The 24,555-nt window shown below is 42.3% G+C and overlaps 1 protein-coding gene across 3 annotated transcripts in view; it reads left to right on the top strand.

Moving 5' to 3' along the window:
• LOC140354684 (connector enhancer of kinase suppressor of ras 2) overlaps positions 1-19,924 on the top strand; it is a 116,006-nt gene extending 96,082 nt beyond the window's left edge. For 2 of the 3 annotated variants that reach the window (XM_072439866.1, XM_072439865.1), the window contains 11 exons: positions 466-503; positions 595-640; positions 4,543-4,588; positions 6,378-6,550; positions 7,909-7,982; positions 8,097-8,168; positions 11,277-11,347; positions 11,722-11,822; positions 12,719-13,478; positions 15,049-15,314; positions 19,302-19,924. In XM_072439866.1, coding sequence (XP_072295967.1) covers positions 466-503; positions 595-640; positions 4,543-4,588; positions 6,378-6,550; positions 7,909-7,982; positions 8,097-8,168; positions 11,277-11,347; positions 11,722-11,822; positions 12,719-13,478; positions 15,049-15,314; positions 19,302-19,511 — 1,857 coding nt within the window. In that variant the 3' untranslated portion in view covers positions 19,512-19,924. The remainder of the gene's footprint in view (positions 1-465; positions 504-594; positions 641-4,542; positions 4,589-6,377; positions 6,551-7,908; positions 7,983-8,096; positions 8,169-11,276; positions 11,348-11,721; positions 11,823-12,718; positions 13,479-15,048; positions 15,315-19,301) is intronic. The other variant, XM_072439867.1, reaches the window with a different exon arrangement.
• The last annotated feature ends 4,631 nt before the right edge of the window (positions 19,925-24,555 follow it).

Below are 24,555 nucleotides of genomic sequence, written 5' to 3'. Positions count from 1 at the left end.
GTTCTTAAAGTTTGTGTTGTTGTTGTTTTTTAATTTTGCAATAAACAGTATAAATGTAAGGTACCAGTAGCTAAATTTAATACCATACTGTGGAACATTTTAGGCAAAGCACTAACATTACTATGGACCTTCCTCTAGAAATACAGTACATCTTTAACAGGCCTTCAGTGGAATCGATCACATTTTCAGCGTTATATTGTTGAGTTGCCGAGGAGCTGATCAGTATTACTCATATCAAAATACATCATCCTGTTTTGCTTTAACAATTACAACAATAGACAGTGTTTTCAACCACTGCCCTCAAGAAAAAACCATTACAGGGACAATGCAGTCCATCATGTCCGGGGGAAAACGGTGAATGGTGGAGAGATGGTTTATCAGTGAGGTTATTGTACAAACAAATGAGATCCTATTTATAATCCGGCGTAACCATGGAGAGCTGATTCAAAGTGCTTTCTGTTACAGCGAGGAGTGGACACACTGCGGGCCGACACCACAGACAGGTTAGTGTGGTTTTGTGGTTGGATAATGGTGGATTTGGGACAATCTAATGTAAATAGATGATCTATATATTCATTATACGTGTGATTTTAGCAGGTACTCGGGGTCCAGCGGCTCAGGAGCAGCTTCCATGAGAAAGGTGACTGACAAATCTTCAGTATCTTCTTACATTTTATTTGAATAAGATTGAATTGTAAGAAGAAATGATATTAAGCCTGAAACATGCCGAGCACAAAGTCAGAACAAAACAAACATTAAATTGCAATAATACAGACCGATAAAAGTAAATGGCCCATAAACCAGTTTAAAACCAATCGAACAAAACAAAAACAAATTCATAACCACTATTCATAACCACTGTGATTGATATTGTAGTAACGTGCCCTCTATCTCTTTTGCCATAGCTGCCCTGGGGCGGAATGATGGAAACATGGCTGCCAATTTGCGCCACCTTTGAAAACAGCAATTATCATTAAAACTAAAACATAAATCGAGTGACACTTGCTTAAAGACGCATTAATTAACGGAGGATTGCGTGAACCAACTGAGCAATCGTGACCCTGGTTGCTTCTCTTTATATATTGCATATCCAAAATGGGGTTTAAATGTTCTGTTTTCCCTGTTGCCATGGGAAAGAGGTACAAGAGCATAATCTGCAAGTCCAAACGGATACTAAAGAGTACAGGCTGTGAGATTTTGAATGAACAATAAGGCCCCTTCTTCATGATATTGTCAGATACAGATAAAAACAAAACTGTCAAGACCAGTTTGAGTGAACTGTGTTGTGTCTGATCTGATAAAGCACGGGAATTAAAGGGAATTTGTTATGCATTTGCTATTTTTCTACTCCTATATAGTATAAAATATCATGACACACAAAAGGAGAAGTTAAATTCGTAACTTATGGGTGAAAAAATGGATGGTGCAATATGCAAAAAGAAACTTGTAATATCTTAAGTGTGTCGGTGTAATCCCTCATTCGTCCAGGCGTGTTCCATAGTAGAAAAAGCTTCAGTTGTAGTCATCTGGACTCAGTTTGAAAAAATAGACGTTTCGACTCTCATCCAAGAGTCATTGTCAATAACAGAATTTAGGTCGAGAACTCCGATATTAATACTGTTCTGTGGTAAGACCCGCCCATTGGGAGGAGCCTTCCTGAAGTAGCAAGAGTTGTTTGTTTCAACAGAAACTCCCCTTTGTATCTACCGAGCTAGCCTATTCAGAATCTTAATGGGCTATTAGAAACCTCTTTGTCTTTGTGAGACCCTGGCTCGACCACCCTGAGTACCTGATTAGCATCTGAATGTCCTGGTCCTGGTCCTCTACCTTTCCAGGGGTTCAGAATCCCATTATAAATAACAGGAAGATGAAACCTAAGCCCTCCATTTCTGTTTAAAGAAGGTCTTTCTTTTTTAACAAAAATAGCTTCCTTGACTCCTCTTTCAAACCATCTTTTCTCCCTGCTTAAAACCTTCACCTCACCGTCTTCAAACGAGTGATTAGAGGCTTCAAGATGGAGATGCACGGAACTCTGTGGTCCTGAACTAGTATTTCTTCTGTGCTGATAAAGCCTCTTGTGTAGAGGCTGTTTCGTCTCACCTATGTAACGTTCTTTACAACTTTCTTCACTGCATTGGATCGAATAAACTACATTGCTCTGTTTTTGAGTCGGCAACTTGTCCTTTGGGTGAACCAGTTTTTGTCTTAAAGTGTTTCCTGGTTTAAAATAAACAGGGACTTCGTGTTGTCTAAAAATTCTCTGCAATTTTTGTGTGTCTTTTAGAGGAGCATTTACTCCTGTGTATTTCTAAGAATACAGTATGAAGTTTTGTTTTAGCTCTTAAAAAAAAGATTGAACAAATGCAAGCGTCACAGTATACGTTTAATGCTATAGTGTGGAACATCCAAGCAAAAGTAATGGTGTCTTATTGGAGAAAAGTAAGCAGACCCCCCACCTGAAAAGTTTAATCGTGTACCTTTAATAAATCATAGAAATACCATGATATTTGTGGACTTTTGCCCATCCAAAACAAATAATATTTTGTTTTGATTCGTTATTTGCTTTGGAATGGTTGGATTTTTATCACTCTTTCCATTGGATATGAGTCATTGTGATTGAGGAGCATAAAATTGTGGCGTAAGATGAAGCGAAGGACGAAATGGACAAATATTGAAAGGATTTTGTATATGGCAGGAAAGCCTTGAAGAGCGGATTAAAAGACCTCCTATGTTAAATAAAGGTCATGGACGCTACAGCAACGGTTGCTATTGTTAAACTAATCTTATTCTTCAAAGTAGCATCAGGTCGGCCATTGCTTTGCACCAAACCTATAGTAGGCAAGTCACAAAAAACAAAAAGGGCTGATGAAAAGCTGCCGATTTTACTCTTCAAAGTTGTTAATATCCCTGCAAAATTCTTTCTGGTACATTTTGATATTGAAGGAAATGTAGCAATCTGTTACCATTACATCATCCCTCTCCTAGCAACCGCCGCGACGAAGATCAATTGTGTTCAAGAAAAGCACAAGCAGCCAGACAAAAAAAAAAAACTGGACTGAAATCCTTTTGAGAGTAAAAAAAATTAAATGAAATCAGCAGGTTATGTTGAAGTAGGAGTCAGTATTTAGGTTACTATGGCGCTACGTTTAGTCACGAGCGCCGGTCTCTCCCGCGAAAAGCAGTTGTCGCGCTCATGAGTCAGACGATTCTCTGTAAACACATTTATCAGACTCTGTGGCTGGAATGAATATCCACGAGGCGTCTGGAGCCATTGTTTGTGCACCAATATTTTTTAAAAGTGTGATGTAATTCTTCTAGTGGAGAGTCTGCTTGTTGTCGCTTTGCTGTAGTGGGACATTAAACATCTCGCATTTACCGTATTTTCCAGAGTATAAGTCGCACCAGCCAAAAAATGCATAATAGAGAAGAAAAATACATAGAATAGTTGCGCTGGAGTATGAAATAAGGTGAAAAGTGTGAAAATAACAAGTGTGAAAATGACAAATAATATCACATATAAGTCGCTCCGGAGTATAAGTATATAAATATAAATATAAGTATAAGTCGCACCCCAGCCAAAACTATGAAAAAATGTATAGTCTTATAGTCCGGAAAAAAAGGTTTTAAAATATAGTGGGTTCTTCTTTGCTCAAAAGGTTACACAGTGCACCTTAAAAATTAGAAATAGGGCTTGCCCGGTGGTGGAGTCTCTCATCCCCTTTTCACACTCCTGTCAAATATAGCCTTCAGGCCAAAACATGTAAAAAGGAACAATAATATATATATATATATAATCATAAATATGTGCTCTGACTGTATCGACCTGTGGCGTTTTTATTATAGCCTGGTAATGATATAAACGTTCTGTCCCACTAAATGTTATGAGGCAGCAAAATGAAACATACACAGCACGGTTGGTGTTTGTCGCTTTGTGATACCGGTCATAAGTGTCCATATCAAATTTGCTGCTCTATTTTCTACTTTTACTTTCCTATGTTTGATAATGAATGTAGGATTTGTGGTGCTTGGTAAAACAAAACAAAAGCATGCTATATATTTAAGTTTGTTTTATGCTACATTGCTACGTTAAGGCGTTCTGTTTTCGCTGGACGGTCTATTAGTTAGTTTTATATTTATCCCAAGCACCTATTTTAAAGCTAAATTGTGGGGCTTTTATGCATCCCATAGCTTTAAAAGGTGCATATAACAGCACTGAAATAAATAAATAACAAGCAAACGTGTGAATACTTTCTGATGTGTTCACCAAATGGCCTGAAATGGCAGAAAAGGTGACACAAACAGCAGCAGCCGCGCCCGCTCTTAGGCCCCCATTACAGGTGCAGGTGAAAAGAGCGTCATCCCGTGAACCCTGAGTACCCACAATCCTCTCTGGTGTCTGTCCGACGGGATAAAAATAAGCGAAATGTGAAAAGAGAGCGACCGCTGCGCCTGGAAACGTGGCAAATAATCCACTTACGCCAACTTTATTGCTTTCATAACTATTCATAGACCTGCTTTTTTCCCCCTGTCTGTCTCTTCCAGTCGTTTCATTACACCTCCCTACGGACGAAAACCAAAAAGAAAAAAGGTAAGACCACGCCCGGTTTGTGCCGATGCTCGATGTGCGGTGGAGATAACTCTGTTCGCTTTAGTGAAGTTGAGATTGTTGTAAAAGGTTGCTTGCGGTCCAAGTCCAGCTGTCCAAGTCCCGCTGTCCGGTCCCGCTGTCCGGTCCCGCTGTCCTGTCCCGCTGTACAGTCCCGCTGTCCTGTCCCGCTGTCCAGTCCCGTGATCCAGTCCCATTGTCCTGTCCCGCTGTCCAGTCCCGTGATCCAGTCCCATTGTCCTGTCCCGCTGTCCGGTCCCGCTGTCCAGTCCCGTGATCCAGTCCCATTGTTCGGTCCCGCTGTACAGTCCCGCTGTACGGTCCCGCTGTCCAGTCCCGTGATCCAGTCCCGTTGTCCGGTCCCGTGGTCCAGTCCGGCGGTCCAATCCCGCTGTTCGGTCCCGCTGTCCTGTCCCGCTGTCCAGTCCCGCTGTCCAGTCCCGTGATCCAGTCCCGTTGTCCGGTCCCGTGATCCAGTCCCGCTGTCCTGTCCCGCTGTCCGGTCCCGCTGTCCTGTCCCGCTGTCCTGTCCCGCTGTCCAGTCCCGTGATCCAGTCCCATTGTCCTGTCCCGCTGTCCAGTCCCGTGATCCAGTCCCATTGTCCTGTCCCGCTGTCCAGTCCCATTGTCCTGTCCCGCTGTCCGGTCCCGCTGTCCAGTCCCATGATCCAGTCCCATTGTTCGGTCCTGCTGTACAGTCCCGCTGTACAGTCCCGCTGTCCAGTCCCGTGATCCAGTCCCGTTGTCCGGTCCCGTGATCCAGTCCGGCGGTCCAAACCCGCTGTTCGGTCCTGCTGTCCTGTCCCGCTGTCCAGTCCCGCTGTCCAGTCCCGTGATCCAGTCCCGTTGTCCAGTCCCGTGATCCAGTCCGGCTGTCCAATCCCGCTGTCCGGTCCCGCTGTCCTGTCCCGCTGTCCAGTCCCGCTGTCCGGTCCCGCTGTCCTGTCCCGCTGTCCGGTCCCGCTGTCCAGTCCCGTGAACTGCAGCCGGGTCAGTCTGAGGAGAGAATGAACCACTAAACCCTCTCTCAGCCGTATTATAGAAGCCCACTACCACAGACAGTGTCTCCACGGTCTCATGGCGCCCAGACACGCTCACCTGCTGTTTGCCCCTGCGCGCTGTCCCGGGTCGTGGTGCTCTGACCCCGGGAAGCGACAGGCCTCACCGGGCCCTTGCCAGAGGGAAAGAAAATGCCAATCTCAGTTTTTTGATTGGTTTTCCGACAAAATGACTGGATTTCTGTGGCTTGCAAATGGGATTGAAATGCAAAAATCCATGATAAATATTGTTTTATATTATGTTGTATTTTCAGGAAGAATTTGAAGAACTTTAATTTGAGATACATTTCATCAACATCGGCATAGGTTTAAAATGTCTATATGTATTTGAATGAGGTTGATATTTTGTATACATTGTAAGTAATGATAGCAGCGCTGTGTTTTCTGACACCTTTTTCAGGTTTTCAGTGACCTAGATGAATACCTAGATACAAATCAATACGAAAATTAGTATAAAAACTGGAAAAGGCTTAGAATTTATAAGACTACATGGTCATTTTACAGAAACTACAGTCATTTTGTATTGAAAATTCCAATACAGTGTGTTTAGTTATCAGTGTCTCATTGAATATATTGAAATCGAGATTGAAATAGTATTAAAGCGCAGAAAACAAACAAGCAAAAAATCAATCCGTGATAAGATTTCGAATAGTTCTGTGAGGTTTGATGTCAAGTTCTTTTTATGAATGTATTTCCCGTGTTTTCCTGCCCAGGCTCCCTGACGAGTGCGAGTCGGAGGAGGATCTCGTGTAAAGACCTGGGCCACGGAGACTGTGAGGGCTGGTTGTGGAAGAAGAAAGACGCCAAAGGATATTTCACTCAGAAGTGGAGGAAATACTGGTTCATCCTGAAGGAGTCCTGCCTCTACTGGTACACCAATCAGAACGTAAGCATTTACTCTTGAACATTGTGAGAAATACAGTGAATAATTAACAAACTACTGCAAGAGAAACAAATAGATTGACAAAATAAAATGCATTAACAAACAATGGGTATTCTAAATAAAAGTTAACCATGCAAACCGTTATAAATGGTTCAAAAATGAAATAAAAACCAAAAGGACATAGAGATAAACCATACCAGAGCACCAAACCAAGCAGTTGAACAAAACTAACAAACTGATAAGAGGAAATGAAAGTATCTATTGTTAAAGAAGACATAATGCATTTTTTGAGAGAAACCTTAAATGTCTTGTGTTTATTCTCCAGATATGTCTCAAATTCTGTAGGAAATAATAAAAGTTAAGGTTCTCATTGATCCATCCTAACTGATTTAATGAAAAATAATCACAAATGTTCAAGATGGTTTTGCTCATTCATCTTATCTCTGAGGATTTTACAAAATAAACTCAGCTAATCTTGAAAAAAAGAAGCTGTGAAATGTGTAAAGGAAGCTCATGACATATAAACCATATGTGTAAATGATTAACTGTACAGTACATTGCTTTGGAGTTCAAATTCAAAGATACGGTGCAGTGGTTTGTGCATGAAAATAACAACACATCTCTCTGGGTTTGTCCAAAGACATACCGCATATTTAGGTAAATAAGGAACACTTAATTGCAGAGAGTGAATGATTGTCTGTGTGTTTCTGTTTTAACCCTGAGACGAGCCCTGTCCAGGGTGTACCCCGCTTAAGGCCCAAAGTCACTGGGATGGTCTCCAGTCACCCGCGACTCCCCCAATGGGAACAAGCGGTACAAGATGAATGAGATGAATGAATAGTTTAGATATTATTGCCCTGGATAGAGAGTTTGGATTAGTGTGCTTTTATGAAGTAGAAAGGCATATTTGACGGTAATGTGATAAAGTGCAGCAATCTACAAAATAAACCATTTGTATTTACTATTTTGAGCTCTAAAATCCAAAGTACAGTTAAGTACAAACATATGAAATGCAGACCTCTAGTCACGTGTGCACGGTGCAGTTTATAGAGCTAAAATGGAAGATGTTTAAGGAAGATTAACTGTAGAGATCCTTCTGAAAGTCGTTCAAAATGATCTAAAACGATAAGGATACTCAATAATATGACAAATTATTGGTGGCAATTATGTTGTCACTTAATAAAGAAATAGAAAACAGTCTCAAGTCCACATCAGCTGAAGGAAGCGTAAAGCGACCGTATTTCTTGCACCGTGAACGACATGCTGTTTTAGAGGTTCGAGCCTGAAACGTCTTCTATACCGTTCCCGTCTTTGTGCTTGACGTTTTGCACCCCGTCCTGCCATCTGTGTGTCTCTCTTAGGACGAGAAAGCGGAGGGCTTCATCAGTCTCCCCGAGTTCAGAATAGACCGTGCCATCGAGTGCCGGCGGAAATTGTAAGTGTCGTCAAAATTACTAATCAAGAATCATTTGCCGCTCGGCGCTCTCCCAGCGAACGCGCGGGCTAGCGCTAATGCTAATCAGTGTCTCTGTGTGCGTTTGATTGACAGCGCCTTCAAAGCCTGCCATCCCAAAATCAAGAGCTTCTTCTTCGCCACGGACTGTCTGGAGGAAATGAACAGGTGAACGTGCAGCTTCGTGTCTTTGCGTCGTTATGTCATCCGCTTCCTCGTGTTGAGTTCTGCCCGTCGCGTCGCCCAAAACAAATCAATGATACAGCGGCCGCAAACGGTTTCGGATGCGTCACCGTCTTTCCAAAGATATTATATTCACAAAGGCCTGGAAGACATGAAATTAAAGGTGAACTGTGTGACTTTTGAAAATTCTCAGAGGGTCCTCAAAGAAGTCCAAGTGACAGTGTGTGATTTTTAATGAAGGGGAGGCCTGTTAATTACTTTTATTAAATATTTTATACATCTTTATTAAACAGAAAATGTTTATGACAAGCTGTATTGTTTACTCTGGGCCTTGTACTTGAAGTGCGTCTCTAGTCCCAGTCTCGCATTATGTACCGTATTTTCTGGACTATAAATCGCACCTTTTTTCATAGTTTTGGCCGGGGTGCGACTTATACTTATATTTATACTTATATACTTATACTCCGGAGCGACTTATATGTGATATTATTTGTTATTTTCACACTTGCAACCGTATTTCTTCTCTATTATGCATCTTTTTGCTGGTGCGACTTATACTCCGGTGCGACTTATAGTCCGCAAAATACAGTAATCTCTCTTGGTTCCTGAGCGATGCTAAACATTTTCCTAATTATTACTTTGTCGTTTCACATCGGTCAAGAGGAAGTTTGTGACGAAAAAGTTGAACGCAAAAAATGAGTTCCTAAAAGACAAATCTCTTCTAATTTCCACTCAAAATTCAAAACAAAGAATGGTCAATTTTCTATTATTGTAGTTTTTAATATAAAGCTTTGGCCCTTGTTTACAGTACGGTTGCTAGGTAACAGTTGGATTAATCTGCTGCCCACCTCCAACCAGGAAGTAACATTGTAAAAGTTCACAAAAAATGTCAATCCAGGGAAAACTAAGCACAACTTTTAACAAAAATCTTCAACATAACGACTTTGTTTGAGCGAAACGAGTCGCCCGCACTGTAAAAACACATGACGACACAAACACAAATGTCCCTCACAGTCGGTCCAGACAGCAGTTAGACAGCAGGGTCCTTCATGCATATTTAAAACGAGTAAACCCGCTTTACACGGGGCTAATCCCGCAGATACAACATGCGCATGAATAAAGCATGAGCGGCGTTTGGCGCTCGCTGCGGCCCGAGCGCAGACGACTGTGATGTGACGAGGCCTGATTACACACACCTCTCCTCCACACTCGCCGGGAGATGATTGAACCACGCTAATTAGGCAGCTAAATGTGACTGCCGTGCTGTGTTAATGGACACTCGTGTGAAAATGCTGTTGTCTATAGGTTTTGTTAGGCAATTGGAGGTGGAAATGTGGGTAATTATGATGATGAAGGTGTCGCATACAGTATGTAGTATTAGGAAATGATGATAATAATGATACTACTACAACTTTTTCAAAAGCCAACTGTTAGATAAATTCCAATAGCAAGAGAACGTTTTAAATAGCCTTGTAGTGTCTCTTTATTTATTTATAATATATCATTGGAACTGATATTATTTTTTTACATATGTAGTCAAACCTATGACATTCTCTGAACAGAAATTTAAATATACAGTAAATATAAAGTGATCACAACAACTTTAGAAAAAACGAATTGTTAACATAAAAGGGAGGAAAGATTATATTATTATTATATTATGCATCCTCAGAAAAAGCAAAAGAGGACAATTGATTAAAGATAAAATGTGTTAGAAATTATTAATACTTGAAATACACTTTAATTCACATAAGCAAAGTATTTCTAAATGTGGAAAAGCAACTGGCGGCAAAAGTGAAGTGGAACATTAAACAATTTCAGTGGAGAAACTTGCTTTTGCCTAAGAATATAATAAAATGTGACAAATCAAGGTCGTTTCCTTAAATAAATACCATTCATCTGCATGCGAGTGACATCAGAGCCTGGTTAGAAGATATTTACACATTAATTTTACATGATTTGTCTATGTAAAAACTGATTACACATTCACCATTGTAGCGCTTCCATAGGACACACTTCACGCATGGCTGTTAATAATGTATTTGTGGAGACTATTTTTAGCCGCGTGTCCTTGAAACGCCGGTTCGACTCGTTCATTCTGATATATTTACAGGAGGATATCACGTCTCAATGTCACAAAGCGTCGCCACCGTTTGAATACAGATTGTTAAAAAGATGATGATTCATGAAGATGACTGTTTCTTCTGTACAAAGCCGGAAATCTATTCTTAGACATGACCTTATTTAGTTCGCGTGGAGACGTGGGACGAGACGAGTGCGAGGAAAAGAAAGGACAAAGGGGGATTTTAATTTAAAGGTGCACTGTGTAACCTTTCTGTCACCTGCTTCTCTCAAAAAGGAAAAGGAAACGTTATTAATGTGGACTGTCCCAAACTACACGCATTTATCTAGCGTCATGTTCGATTGCAGGTGTTTTTATCGCTCGAAAATGCCTTGAAAAATCCTGCATTCTTACTGTGTGTGTGGTCGTCGCTCCACAGATCTGACCTGTAACTGTGATGGACCTTGAACCCGAAAAGATATACATTGCTCCTTTAAGAAAATGCATTGGTTTTGCTTTGACAATACTTTTTGATGATATAAATGTGCTAAAACATGGCTGTAAATGTTCTTGTTGTGGGTCATGTGTCACACAAAAGGGATAATATACTATAAAATGTGCAAAAAAGTGCAAATATATCCCTTTATTCCCTCGTTTGGAAGTCTTGTCGGCATGTTTATGTTCTTTATATTTTAAATTAGCTGTTTTGCAACCTTTTTTGACAATTTTATAGAAATATACTTCTAGAATATACTCACCAAAACAACTATTGGGATATTATCAATGTTTCTATACATCCCCCAGCTCTAATTATTAGCATTTTTGTTAAACCTGGTCATTTATTGCTTGTTTAATGCTTAGAAGCTGCTATGTCTATCCCAAAAAAATCTGTAATAATAGTAATTTTAAGTGGTACCACCTTTGTTTATATCATACATATATAATGTCACTTGCTTGAATCATGAATCCTACGTTACAATTACTGTTTTTGACCAAAACATATATTCTAAATGGTCTCTTTACATTTTCAGATGGATGAACAGACTGGGGCTGGCTGCCATCGGCTACACGCCCGACGACCCAGTGCAACGTCCAGACGAAGGTATTTTCTACAGCACATGCTTTACATTACAGTATGTGTAGTACTAGTAATACTGTGGTTGTAATAGAAACGGCATTAGATGTGGTAGCGATACCGTTGTTGTAATTTCAATCAATAATTCACAAATATTATTTTCCCTTGATTAAAAGTATAGTTTTTGCACCAATAACCTACATAACTCCTCTTTTTATGTATTTATTTGATAGATTTATTTATTTTTCTTAACATTTAACAGGTTTATATGTGTAATCAGCTTTTAAATCTGACTTAGTTTAATCCACTTCCAAATACTGATCTGAACTCATTTTTAGTCACTTCAATACATTAGTTTTAGCTTTGTACACGTTCATGTTTTGTTCATTGCTTTATTTCAGACTACTGGAGCGAGAGTGACCAGGAGGACGTGGACGGCTCCATGACGCTGAAACAGGACGTCCCCTCGTCCATGTGCGACACCTATCACCGCACGCCATCGGTAAGGCACGCTTTTCACACATTTCTGCTCCGATAGAATCATTTATCTCTAAAAGCACTGCAATTTTTCAGACCAAAGCTGCAAACATTAATAAAACATCTGAGAGTGAGGTTTGTCAAGCAGCCAAGACCAGCGTTGTGTTCATTCTGCTGTCTGTGACTGTGCACAACGTGGCCTCTAGGTGGCACCAAAGCACAGTAGATCTTCATGAGACGCTGTATTAGTTAACGCAATAATAGTGCTTTTTAAACATTACTGTGTGTTTGCCTTGTAATTTCTGAGTAAAATATTAAAGTTTAAAGTTTAAATTTGGTATTATATGCACATGGAAACCTGTAAGATGTATTTTAGTACCAGTATAAATAGTTATAGTTGTAAAAATAGAGTTAAGTAAGTTATCTGACAAAATAATATGCTCTTCAAAATGGTTGTATGCACTGTTATAGATAATTGAGTAGTAATCTGAAGTATGTTCTGTCTAATTAAGGCTTTTACCAGACCAATATTTAAATGTCACTGTCAAATTCAATTTATAAAGCATTAGAATAAAGCATTTAAATGTGTAACTTGATATACGCTGTATAATTGGCATTGCAAGAAGAGACAAATATTCAAGCTTTGTTCAAGTTTAGTTTAGTTTAGTTTAGAAAAGTACTGTATATATGAATGTAATATTGTACATATGTGGAAAGGACTGCAGTAGTCATGCCAGTCATTTAATTATCAACTTATTTTAACCATCGTCATCTCATTGCTTATTGCTCATGTTTTTTTTGTACCTTCTTGCCCCTCTGTCTGCTCTAACCGTAATGTCTCTTCACAATCTGCCCATACCTGTCCCCTTTTACATGTCCACGTTTCTCTGTCCACTAACACTCACCTGTCCCGCCCCAAAGACTCACTTGCTCCACACCTACGACCGCTTACCCCGCTCAGTCAGCTCCATGAGTCTCCTCCGCTCCACGCCTTCCCCCCGCCCCATCCCGATATCAATGAGTGCGTCCACTTCCCCTATCCCGCCACAGATAGTCTCTTCCACGTCCCCTCTCCCCTTGCAGGTCAACTCCTCCAGCCCGTTCCCGGAGCCCAAGCACGGGCGCCACTTCTCCAGCGAGTCCACGCACTCCCACTCGTCGGCCGAGGACCAGCGGGGCGACGGCATGGGCATGGGGACCGGGACGGGCAGCACCAGCACCCACTCGTCAGGCTGCCGCTCGACACACCGCGAGAGACGCTCGTGGCAAGACCTGATCGAGACGCCGCTGACGAGCGCCGGGCTTCACTTCCTCCAAACGGCGCCGGGCGAGTCGGACTACGGCCACATGGGGACGATGGCGGCCGACATGGGGATTTACGGCGGGCTGGGCCGGCAGGGGATGTCGCCGGAGAGGCGCCGGCAAGCCACGCTGCCGGTCCGGAGGCACCACGCGGCCGAGCGGGACAGGGAGCGAGACGGGCCCTTCCCTTTGGAGAGGGGCCCGCACGCTCACAGCCACACGCACAGACGCTCGTCCCACAAGCAGAGGAGCCAGAGCCTGCCCCGGAACAGGGACCCAGTGCCCGGGAAGCTGCTCCACACCAGCGCCGCCCACGTGGAGGAGAGGAGCGAGGACGAGGAGGCGGACAGCCAGGCCGACATGCTGGAGGCTGAGGAGGGTGAGGAAATAACACTGTGTTTGGAGCTGACTCTCTAATCGTCCCGGCAGGTTACACGGGCAAAGGAACATGTGTTAACGGGACAAAAGGTTTAAGACGCCACTCATCCAAGCAGCTTCTTCAGTTCCTCTGACAGAGAAGATACGTTTGTCATAAAGACACTCTATCTTTAAATAAAATGAGGGTCTATACAACTTATCCCCAATTTACACCTCCATTCTCAAAACAAAATAAAAAACTCTACCTAAGCCTAAGGCCCGAAGTCACTGGGATAGGCTCCAGTCACCCTCGACCCCGAAAGGGAACAAGCAGTAGAAAATGGATGGATGGATGAATAAAAACTCTAGGGCGAATCAGAGTATGGTAATAGGAGTAGAAGGAGTAGGATTACACGACAGGGGAATGAACGATTTTGCAAACTCAGGTGACACTTCACACCTTAGAATATGTGTAGTTTGCTCCTCTCTCCAGACAGATATAAGGCAGTGACTCGCCAATTCTCTTTTAGAAGGAACTGAAGAAGCGACTTGGATGAGTAGTGAAAAGTCTTCACTCTTAAGTACTTCTGTCCAGTTGACAAAATTAAACTTTGACTGTGTTTATAGGAAATATCTCCAGATGTTGTGTTTACTAGCACTGTAGAATGCTGTTTAACTTAAATGTGCTACTGAATAATGTTGTAGGCACTGTGAATATAGCTAAATATATATAACAAATAAAGACTGTTTGAACAGGAAGGGCATCCAGTGTCTTATTGAGCAGCCTTATTAATACACTTAGCCGTATTTTGAATATAAGTGACAGAGTGTAATATATATAATTCTGTCAGTTTGATAGTTTTACAAGCTCTGTTTGTCCCATATTTATGTATACTGCATTAAAAAGTGTGTTCAATCCCATGAAGTGTAAATAGATGTCAAGTAACAAGAAACTCTATAATGCAACATATTCCAAATCCATACACTGAAATGTATGTGAGATATGATATTTTGCATGACAGTTTTTAAGAATGACTTGTAGCACTAACATCATTGGCTGTTCTCAAATTACTATGAAATACTGCGCTCTTCAGCAGAGTAAGATAACGATTGATGATTGGTGACTATTTGAAAAGGAACAAAAATAAAACCAGGACGAGATAAACCGTCCCAACTATATTTAGATTTGTCCATTTACATAAAACACTACATTTAATGCTTTGTACATCTTATTAAGTTGATATAGCGTAAGCATCGGATAAAAAAAACGTATTACTATGTCGATTATCACTGTAAATACTGTAAATAATCATCATTTTTGGCTCAGTATGTATTGTTTGTACGTTTTAGTTGCAATAGTGGGGAAAATGTTGTTTGTAGTAGGAGAGTTGAGTCATAGACGGTCAAAAAGGCGACTTCTTTAACTAAGTATATATTAAATAACGACTACATTCTGCTATTTATCTATCACAACTCGTGTCTGTTTGAACGATATAATGTGTTATTAATGTAGTTTCAACATTACCGTTTACCGTGACATGTTTCTCGGCGATACAGCGTACGTACGAGTTGACTCTTTGTGCCTGCCGTAGACCTGCGCGAGCTGCGAGTGGAGAGCAGGGAGCGGCGAGTGTCGGAGGGGCGCGAGCGGAGGGTCTCGGACGGCCGGGACCCCCTGGAGAGCCTGGACGGCCTGGAGCAGCTGTACCGGGCGCTGGAGCAGGCCAACGTCACGGCTCTGGGGGACCCCCGCCCCAGCAGCAGACAGGACCTGAGGCGCTGCTTCACCCACAGAGCCCGGGACCCTCTGCTCAACGACCGGCTGCACCGAGTGAGGGCCCTGAGGAGCACGCTGAAGGTACGTGCGGAGGTGGACAGTGTGGATGAATGTTTACGGAATTAAAGATGAGATAAGATAATCCTTTATTGTCCAGACATGGGGAAATTTCATTGTTGCAACGCAGGTCAATACAGAGGGAAAGGACAGATAACTTATGGGAAGTTTAAAAAAACACTCTCAATAGAAGAACTCTTATAAACACAAACTCTTATAAACAGAACCTCCCATTTCCCAACTAGGGATGGTGGGGAAAAATAAATGAAGTAAAATAAATAAATAAAAATAAATAAATAAAAATAAATTAATAATAACATAAATTAAAAAATACAAATAAATAAATAAAATAAAATAAAAAACAGCTAGCGTAAGACAAGATAATAATAATAATAATAATAATAATAAACATAATGAACAATAAATAAACACTCTAAACACTAAATAAACACTAAATAAACACTAAAATAACACAAAAGGGGATGTTGTTTGAGTTTCTAGGGGGGGAAAGGAAGTATCAGTACATTTCTATGTTGTGACTTTGGTATATAAACTACTACAGACTATTTGAGTTCAGCTTAACACTAAAGTAAATAGTATTATAATTTTTTTTTTTACCACAACAAAGACCTCTCTAAAATAATAATCAATAGAGTCATATGTTTTATTACAAAGATTGCCAGATTTTTCAGAGCGCAACAAGCGACCAAGTCTTTGAAAAGCAAAAGAAAAATAAATTTGAATTAAAAAATAAGCGGCTAGTTAAACACTGCGTCGCCGCTGATTAATTGCAAATGAGATGCCCATATTCAACAATATATTTAACACTTTAAAATGTTAATTAACTGTATTCACTGGGTCTATTATCGTGAGACAGACACAGAATATTTATAACGCGTAAGTGCCTCTCAAAGCAAAACTCTCAAAATGTGCAGCTTTGCAAAATGAAGAAGCCCAAAGTCGCTGTAAAGAAGCGGACTTGGCAACGCTGTTTGTAACATTGTCACTAAGCAACCAAAATGAAAACATATAAATCGTTTTCATGATTTTGTATTACATTAAAGATTAATATTGGGATCAGGCTTCAATATTTCTTTCTTTTAATTAGTATTATTAGTCGTTGTAGTACTATTCTCTTTAGTAGTATCTTGCCAAATATCATAACTTCTACATATATCAAATTGTAGAAGAATTAATATTAAAATTGCATATTAAATTGCACGACGTGTTAGACTAGAATTGTGTCTATTTTTCCCCGCTTTGACCATTTTAGTGACGTTTGTAATTGTACTTCCTGGTTGGACATGAGCAGCAGACGTGACAGGTCGAGGTAATAACACAACTGTTACCTAGCAACCGTATCATAAACAAGGGCTGTAATCCATATAAAATTACACAACGGTTATGATTTGACAAATGATAATACTCGATAAGAGCTTTATTTTGAGTGTGTCCGTTGTGTGTAAATCTTTAGTGCATTTTGGATGGAACGTCGCATATTGATGACATCACAGGGTGGATTCCGTTTTAGCTCTACTTCATGTGTTTCCTGTTTTTCTTTCCACCTGCAAATTTACTATGATATTTATTTAGCACAAGGACCTTCCCACCAGACATAGTAAACATTAGAATATGCTCTTGAGTGGAACACGGTTGTACATCCTCTGGCTGTGGGTGCTTTTTTTACCTGGGCCGTTCAGAGGTGTGAACCCTCACGGCGTCACGGGGCACTCCAAAACCCAACCACAAAATACTCATGTAGTAACCGCGGAGAGGGTGTTTAACCGTTGTTTCTACTACATTTTCTCCACTGAAAGAGATGAATTGTCAAACGTATGACCAAAAGTATGTGGATTGCACCGTTTAGATTTGCCCTTTATGTTTTAATAATAGGATTTTGTTGGTATTTTGTATCCAGGAGAATTGAAAAAAGACTAATACACTAATTGACACTAATAAAAGTACGACATGTATTTCAGAACATGTTTGTACAGGTCTAAATTACAGGGTATTTTTAAGAATAACACAGGATATTTTGTTATTCGTGGAGGAAATGATGGAACCTCAAAAATTGCAGCCTTCACGATTTGCTGGTTGCGTCAAAGCAAAGTGCCATTTTGATTTGATTTCCTGCTATTTAAGTTTGTAAAATAGATCTTTGACTAGTTGAAGTATCTGAAGTTTAATTGAGGTTCGTCTTCTACGCAGCACTCTTCATTTTAAAGCCTTTCCTTGTCCTGCTCCTCCTTGTCCTGCGCCTCCGTGTCCTGCTCCTCCTTGTCCTGCGCCTCCGTGTCCTGCTCCTCCTTGTCCTGCTCCTCCTTGTCCTGCGCCTCCGTGTCCTGCTCCTCCTTGTCCTGCGCCTCCGTGTCCTGCTCCTCCTTGTCCTGCTCCTCCTTGTCCTGCGCCTCCGTGTCCTGCTCCTCCTTGTCCTGCGCCTCCGTGTCCTGCTCCTCCTTGTCCTGCTCCTCCTTGTCCTGCTCCTCCTTGTCCTGCTCCTCCTTGCTCTACTTCTTTTCCTTGTCCTGCTTCTTCTCCTTGTCCTGCTTCTTCTCCTTGTCCTACTTCTTCTCCTTGTCCTGCTTCTTCTCCTTGTCCTGCTCCTTCTTGTCCTACTTCTTCTCCTTGACCTGCTCCTCCTCGTCCTACTTCTTCTCCTTGTCCTGCTCCTCCTTGTCCTACTTCTTCTCCTTGTCATGCTCCTCCTTGTTCTACTGCTTCTCTTTGTCCTGCTCCTCCTTGTCCTACTTCTTCTCCTTGACCTGCTCCTCCTCGTCCTACTTCTTCTCCTTGTCCTGCTCCTCCTTGTCCTACTTCTTCTCCTTGTCATGCTCCTCCTTGTCCTACTTCTTCTCCTTGTCCTGCTCCTCCTTGTCCTACTTCTTCTCCTTGACCTGCTCCTCCTCGTCCTACTTCTTCTCCTTGACCTGCTCCACCTTGTCCTGCTTCTTCTCCTTGTCCTGCTCCTCCTCCTCATCCTGCTTCTTCTCCTTGTCCTGCTCCTCCTCCTCATCCTGCTTCTTCTCCTTGTCCTGCTCCTCCTCCTCATCCTGCTTCTCCTCCTTGTCCCGCTCCTCCTTGTCCCGTTCTTCCTTGTCCTTGTCCTGCTTCTTCTCCTTGTCCTGCTCCTCCTCCTCCTCCTTGTTCTTCTCCTTGTCCTGCTCCTCCTCCTTGTTCTGCTCCTCCTCGTCCTGCTCCTCCTCGTCCTGCTCCTCCTCCTTGTCCTGCTTCTTCTGCTTGTCCTGCTCCTCATGCTCATCCTCCTCCTCGTCCCGCCCCTCCTCCTCGCCCCGCCCCTCCTCCTCGTCCCGCCCCTCCCCCTCGCCCCGCTCCTCCTCCTCGTCCCGCTCCTCCTCCTCGCCCCGCTCTTCCTCCTCGTCCCGCTCCTCCTCCTCGCCCCTCCCCCTCGCCCCTCCCCCTCTCCCCTCGCCCCGCTCCTCCTCCTCGTCCCGCTCCTCCTCCTCGTCCCGCTCCTCCTCCTCGTCCCGCCCCTCCTCCTCGTCCCGCCCCTCCCCCTCGTCCCGCTCCGCCTCCTCGCCCCGCTCCTCGCCCCGCCCCTCCTCCTCGTCCCGCTCCTCCTCCTCGTCCCGCTCCTCCTCCCGCTCCTCCTCCTCGTCCCGCCCCTCCTCCTCATCCCGCCCCTCACCCCGCTCCTCCCCCTCGTCCCGCTCCTCCTCCTCGTCCCGCTCCTCCTCCTCGTCCCGCCCCTCCTCCTCGTCCCGCCCCTCCCCCTCGTCCCGCTCCTCCTCCTCGCCCCGCTCCTCCTCCTCGCCCCGCCCCTCCTCCTCGTCCCGCTCCTCCTCCTCGTCCCGCTCCTCCTCCTCGTCCCGCCCCTCCTCCTCGTCCCGCTCCTCCCCCTCGTCCCGCTCCTCCTCCTTGCCCCGCTCCTCCCCCTCGCCCCGCTCCTCCTCCTCGCCCCTCCTCCTCGTCCTGCCCCTCCTCCTCGCCCCGCTCCTCCTCCTCGTCCCGCTCCTCCTCCTCGCCCTAATCCCTCTGGTGTCTGTGCTCCAGGCCAAAGAGTCGGAGCTGGCGGTGATCTGCGCGCTGCTGGAGGAGCCCGGACTGTGCTCGCAGACCTTCAGAGAGTGGAAACAGTGGCACAGCGACCTCTTCTCAGACATCTGTCAACTCAGCCCCGGGTCCAACGGACAGGACGACCTCTCGCCACTGGGGGCGCCGCTCATGACCCACACGCACTCCTTCATCGAGACGCATGTGTAACCCAGACGCCACCGGACTGACCTGTCACGACGATACACTGGACAGCGCTGCGGGCAAAAAGCGCCGCACCTCTTATGGATTTCTTGTAGTTTTGTGAAGCGGTGAAACATTTCGGGGCGTCGCCACGTAGTTTACATTACCCATAAGTGCTATTTATTACATTAGGGCTGCAACTAACGGTTACTTTAGCTGTTGATTAGTCAAATGAGTATTTCTATTGTACATTGAGACTTTTTAAAACATATTATCAGCCAAATAAACATTGGATATGGTGACTGAAGGCTTTTAGGTAGAGAATATTCACAAATGAAGTGTATTATTCGTGAAAATCTTACATTGTTTTTGACATTTTGAGTCAGCAATGCCATTGTCTATGTTATACAAAGGTCTATACAGCTTAGATAATGATTAGGATTAGCAAACGACTACTACTTAGTAAAAGAAACGTTTTTATAGTCGACTAGTCACAATTAGTAATGTTGCTGTCCTATAAATACACACTGTCGCCTTTGTATTAAGTCGGAATCCTTTTAAGTGCTGAAAATTGATAGTAATTTCTAAGTCTAGGTTGTTTTTAAAGTCGAAGAAATGGCTTTACAATGTGTTACATTATATTTTCAGACAGTCCACCACTATCACATAATATTCTACTTCAGTCGCTGGGATCGAAACAAAAACCTGGGGGTCAACGGTCAAGCATTGCAACAAAAGTACAACATTTAATATTGTTTCAAGAGGTGTTGGGCCTCGATCGAAGCGATGAATTTACGGCGAAACGTCAAAACTATAAGAAATCTGAAAACCCGGTGCTTTCCCACAGCGCTGCGGCCAGTCCGAGCCCCGGTCCCGTCCGAAACCTGCGCATGCCCCTCACAGAGACACCCCTCTCTCCTGTAACATGTGTAAATACAGCGATGGGGGCGCGAGCGACGTGTTCAACTTTTGATAACAGCGACGAGGACCCCGCAGGGTGCCTATTGCATGCCTGAACAAAAAGCATTACTCTTCCTTTGTCTATGTATCTCAGCATAAACGCCCACTCCTCGCTTGTCAGGCAAACTGAAGAAGAAAAACGACAAAAAATTGACTTTTCTTACCACATCTGTTTTTTATTTGTTTGTTTGTTTTGCAGTTTTTTTTTTTTTCTTTCAGGAGGTCGGGGGAGCTATGTAGCAGCAATACAGAGGAGAAACCTTTTCACCACAGCACTGTACTTTTTTGTACTGATGAACTTTGCACCCAGAGCCAACACCCCTCCCCCGCTCCTCCTGTCCTGTCCTGTGACATCATGGGTTCTTCATCCATCGCATCCGGGCGTTAAACTAGGGACCTCACTGTTATTACTCTAGAAGCCTGAACTGACAGGACCGTGCCGAGATTGTATAACTCTGTAAGACCGAGACAGGTAGCGCCGCTAGTTTGGCGCGTCAAAACTCAAACTGTGAACCGCGAAAAGGGTTGAACGCAACGACCACGTGTTCACTTTGCATCTTCTGTCTTCTTCTCCTATATTTTCCTACACTTTAAAGCTTAGATCCGGACCTCTTCTCTCTGTGTATATGTGTATACTGATGTACAAATGTTTGCGGGTTTTTTGTTTTTTTCCCACTACCACTGTGATCTGCTTCTAGAAGAGGTAGCGGAGGGAAGAGCCAGAGTGCGTTGTGGACGTGTGCGTGCAAATCATTTTCACTTTTGATCTTCTGTTTTTTCAAACCAAAGGGATAGTTTTCAGTTTTATAAGTGGATTCAAAAGGGCTCAGTGAGTATATTTGGATAGAGGATCGCTGTCAGTGCACCCAAAGTGTCGCCGTGGACAAAAATCATGGGGTTCGGACTAGAAACGATGCGGTATTGATTCACAATTTAGAGCAAAATGTGATATTTTATGAATGGCAAGAAAGTCCATCAAATGTTGCATATAACAGGAAGCTAAAACCAGTGGATAATATGCTATTTTTCCTCCACTGATGCATCATAGCAACATCTAACTACTTTGTTTAGTGCAGATAAGAGCTGTGCCAAAAGCGTCGCCATTACTACACTTTTTATTATGTTTTTTCTATTATGTTTTACTATGCAGATGGTAAACCGTTAAATGTAAAAAAAAAAAAAAAAAAAAAAGGACAAATTATTTACAAAAGCGTTCATATATTGCCTTTAAAAATACAAATTCAGATGACCTTTGCGTTGCATTATTCGTTCACTCCGAAATGAACCGCTGACTTCCAGGTCTGTGGGCAAACGATTCAACCAATGAGCCACAGAAGTATTTACAGTAAAATTTGTTCTTTCTTTACCCTTTTTTATTTCAAAATATGACAGAAGATGACGGTTATTTTCAAAGATGTCGAGAGTTCAGAGATCACGACATAAAACCATAAAAACATTAATTAAAATCAACACAAATCATTAAAAATACAATGAAAAACACCTTGTCAATTTAAGATGCTAAACATGGAAATCGTGTGTCTTCTTCCTAGTTGTGCACAGGAGATGTCAAGATTATAAATTGAAAATTGTGACAATTTCAGATGCACAATTAAGACTTTTTGTTAAATCTATCATAAAAAAATCGACCTAAATGTAAAGTACTTTTAATCTGGCTGTTTAAGTCACATTTAACATATTATTTTGTCTTTCAGAAAGTCCAGTTTTGTAAAGCTGGGCACAAACTCAAAGAATACTAACAAGTTTTAGACAACGTGAGCGAGAAAAAACTAAAGATTTCACCGTTCTCAGGTCACGACCTCAATAATCGCCAATAACACTAACGTTTGATATCGCCGCGTCCCCCCTTTTCGTGCGCTGACAACGATCCGCCGTAAAATCCACGTATTACCAGTTGAAAACCTGGTTGTCCCGTTGATAAAACAGAACTGCCCCTTTAGCCGGTGAATGCGAGAAGCTGCAGAGTGTTTTGTTATCGATCCAAAAGGAGTCGCTCACAATGAATGCACTTTCTATACGTCTTTGTCTCATCCGCCGCGTCACAGGGTCCGTCGATCCATCCGAGTGTCTCGACGTTTTTACCATTTCAGAAATATCAGGTAAACGCATTTGCCATCTCATTTTCTAAAGATTTGTGTACAGCCTACGAATATATTTAAAACATAGAAGAATATATAAAAATCTATTTACGTTTTGTGTGATTAGATATGATGTAAAGTATGTAATCTATGCCAAGATTTTTTGCAGTGTCCCCCCTTAATACCAGTCCAATGCAGGGTGTTACCAAGGAGATGCCAAACCACCAAACGTTTTACACTTTCTATAGGTTTACATCGAGAAAAGACTTTGAAAACTATGTATGAGAAAACTCTTGGTGATGTGTTGCATGAGAACTGGCGGGATTTGACCTGGACAGGGTAGAAAATATTGTGAATCGTTTGTTTGTTTTCGCCCTTTTAATCGCTCGGTCACATTTGCAAGAAACGTAGTGTAGCGCATGAAAAATGCAAAAGTTAGGAATGACGTTTTTGTTTTAACGCTCTTTTTTTATTTTCATTTTAAATAGGGCGTTTAGAGACACACACTGTACATGCAAAAAGGGAGTCTCACCGCTGCCCAGTATCTGTGCAGAATTGAGAGGGAAGAATTTGTTCCTTCAAAACTCAATATCGACAAGTTGTAATACTCAAATACTTAAAATACAGAAACACATGTAGATTGGACTGCTGTACGTTTGGTTTGGTTTCCCTCGGGTGCTTTAGTTTCACCCACATTAAAACAATAAGACAAAGCAATATCCTCCATTTCGGTCCTCAAGTCTTGACCCAGGTGCAAACTAAAGCGTAAAACTAGTATTAACAGAGAGAAAAATGCAAGCTAAATGTACAATGTATTTAGACATAGACATTTAAAGACAACCAAAGAGTAATACATGACAAATAACTTCAACAATGTTTTATGTAGAAGTATGTTTTCCAGAGGGATTATAAATGGTTTAAAGAGCTTGCAGCGGGGTTACCTCTCCACAGATCTAACCTGTAATTTGCTTGGTGGCATCGCCTGCGACACTGGTGGTGGAACATTACCGGAAAAGTTGCACAGTGCACCTTTAAAGTTACATATTTGATCAGACTGAACTGGGAAATAACAATAACATTAGAATAATAACATACAAAAACACAAGTTGCATCTAACATTGTGATACTGGGAAGCAACGACCCCCTTTCTCTCGGTGGTCTGAACCTCAGATGACCGGCTTCATCTGCAGCCAGGCCAAGGACTCGATAGCGCCCCCTAGTGTCTAAAACCAGAGACATGTAGCACTCGCTGCATCCAGCACTGTCTGTTTCTTCTTCACATTTAAGTGTCTTTTATATGAGTAGATTCTAGTTTTCCATCATCTCACCGTTGAAATCAAGCGCACCCCAGATGTTGTTTTGAACAGTTCATTTGAAAAGAAAACTAAACGATGCAAGCACTTTCCCTGTGCCTCCCAGACTCCTGATGGACTTCTGCACTCTCGGCTGTAGAAGCGTTTGACCTCTCTGTCTCATGTGTCCCGTGGGTCTTCTGTTCTAGATTCAGTGTGTTTGTTTTGTTTTGGCACAGACTGTGTAAACCCTCCCGGACGATGGCCCAAAGGCTCTACTGTGTGTTATTTCAGGGGTGAACACCTCATGGTACATTGCACAGGTGTGAAGATGTAAGTTGCACTGCGACATTAAAAAAGGAACATATTGCTCTTTTTCAAGGATGATATTAGCTTACTGTTATTCTGTACATTAAACTGACTAAAGATGATATTGAAAAAAGAAAGAAAATTACATTTATTCTTCCTAAAGTAGCCTTTTTTGGTTTCATATATATGAATATATATATTACAAAAAATACAGATTGTAAACCTAAGTTGTTAAACTTCAATAAACTGAATCCTCTGCACTATGAGACGTGGTTCATTCACTTCTTCTGTGTTCTTAACTCACAACCACAAAAAGCTAATGTAACTAAACACTGTTTTACCTGAAGAGGCTGTTTCACATGCATTTCACATTTTCTAAAATGTCAGAGCTATGACGAGGACACAGTACTTATT

Source organism: Eucyclogobius newberryi, unplaced genomic scaffold (assembly GCF_026437365.1).
Source record: "Eucyclogobius newberryi isolate DKJ021-1_F unplaced genomic scaffold, fEucNew1.0.hap1 SCAF_11, whole genome shotgun sequence".
Lineage (NCBI taxonomy): Eukaryota > Metazoa > Chordata > Actinopteri > Gobiiformes > Gobiidae > Eucyclogobius > Eucyclogobius newberryi.
This window is presented reverse-complemented; position numbering and strand designations above follow the sequence as displayed.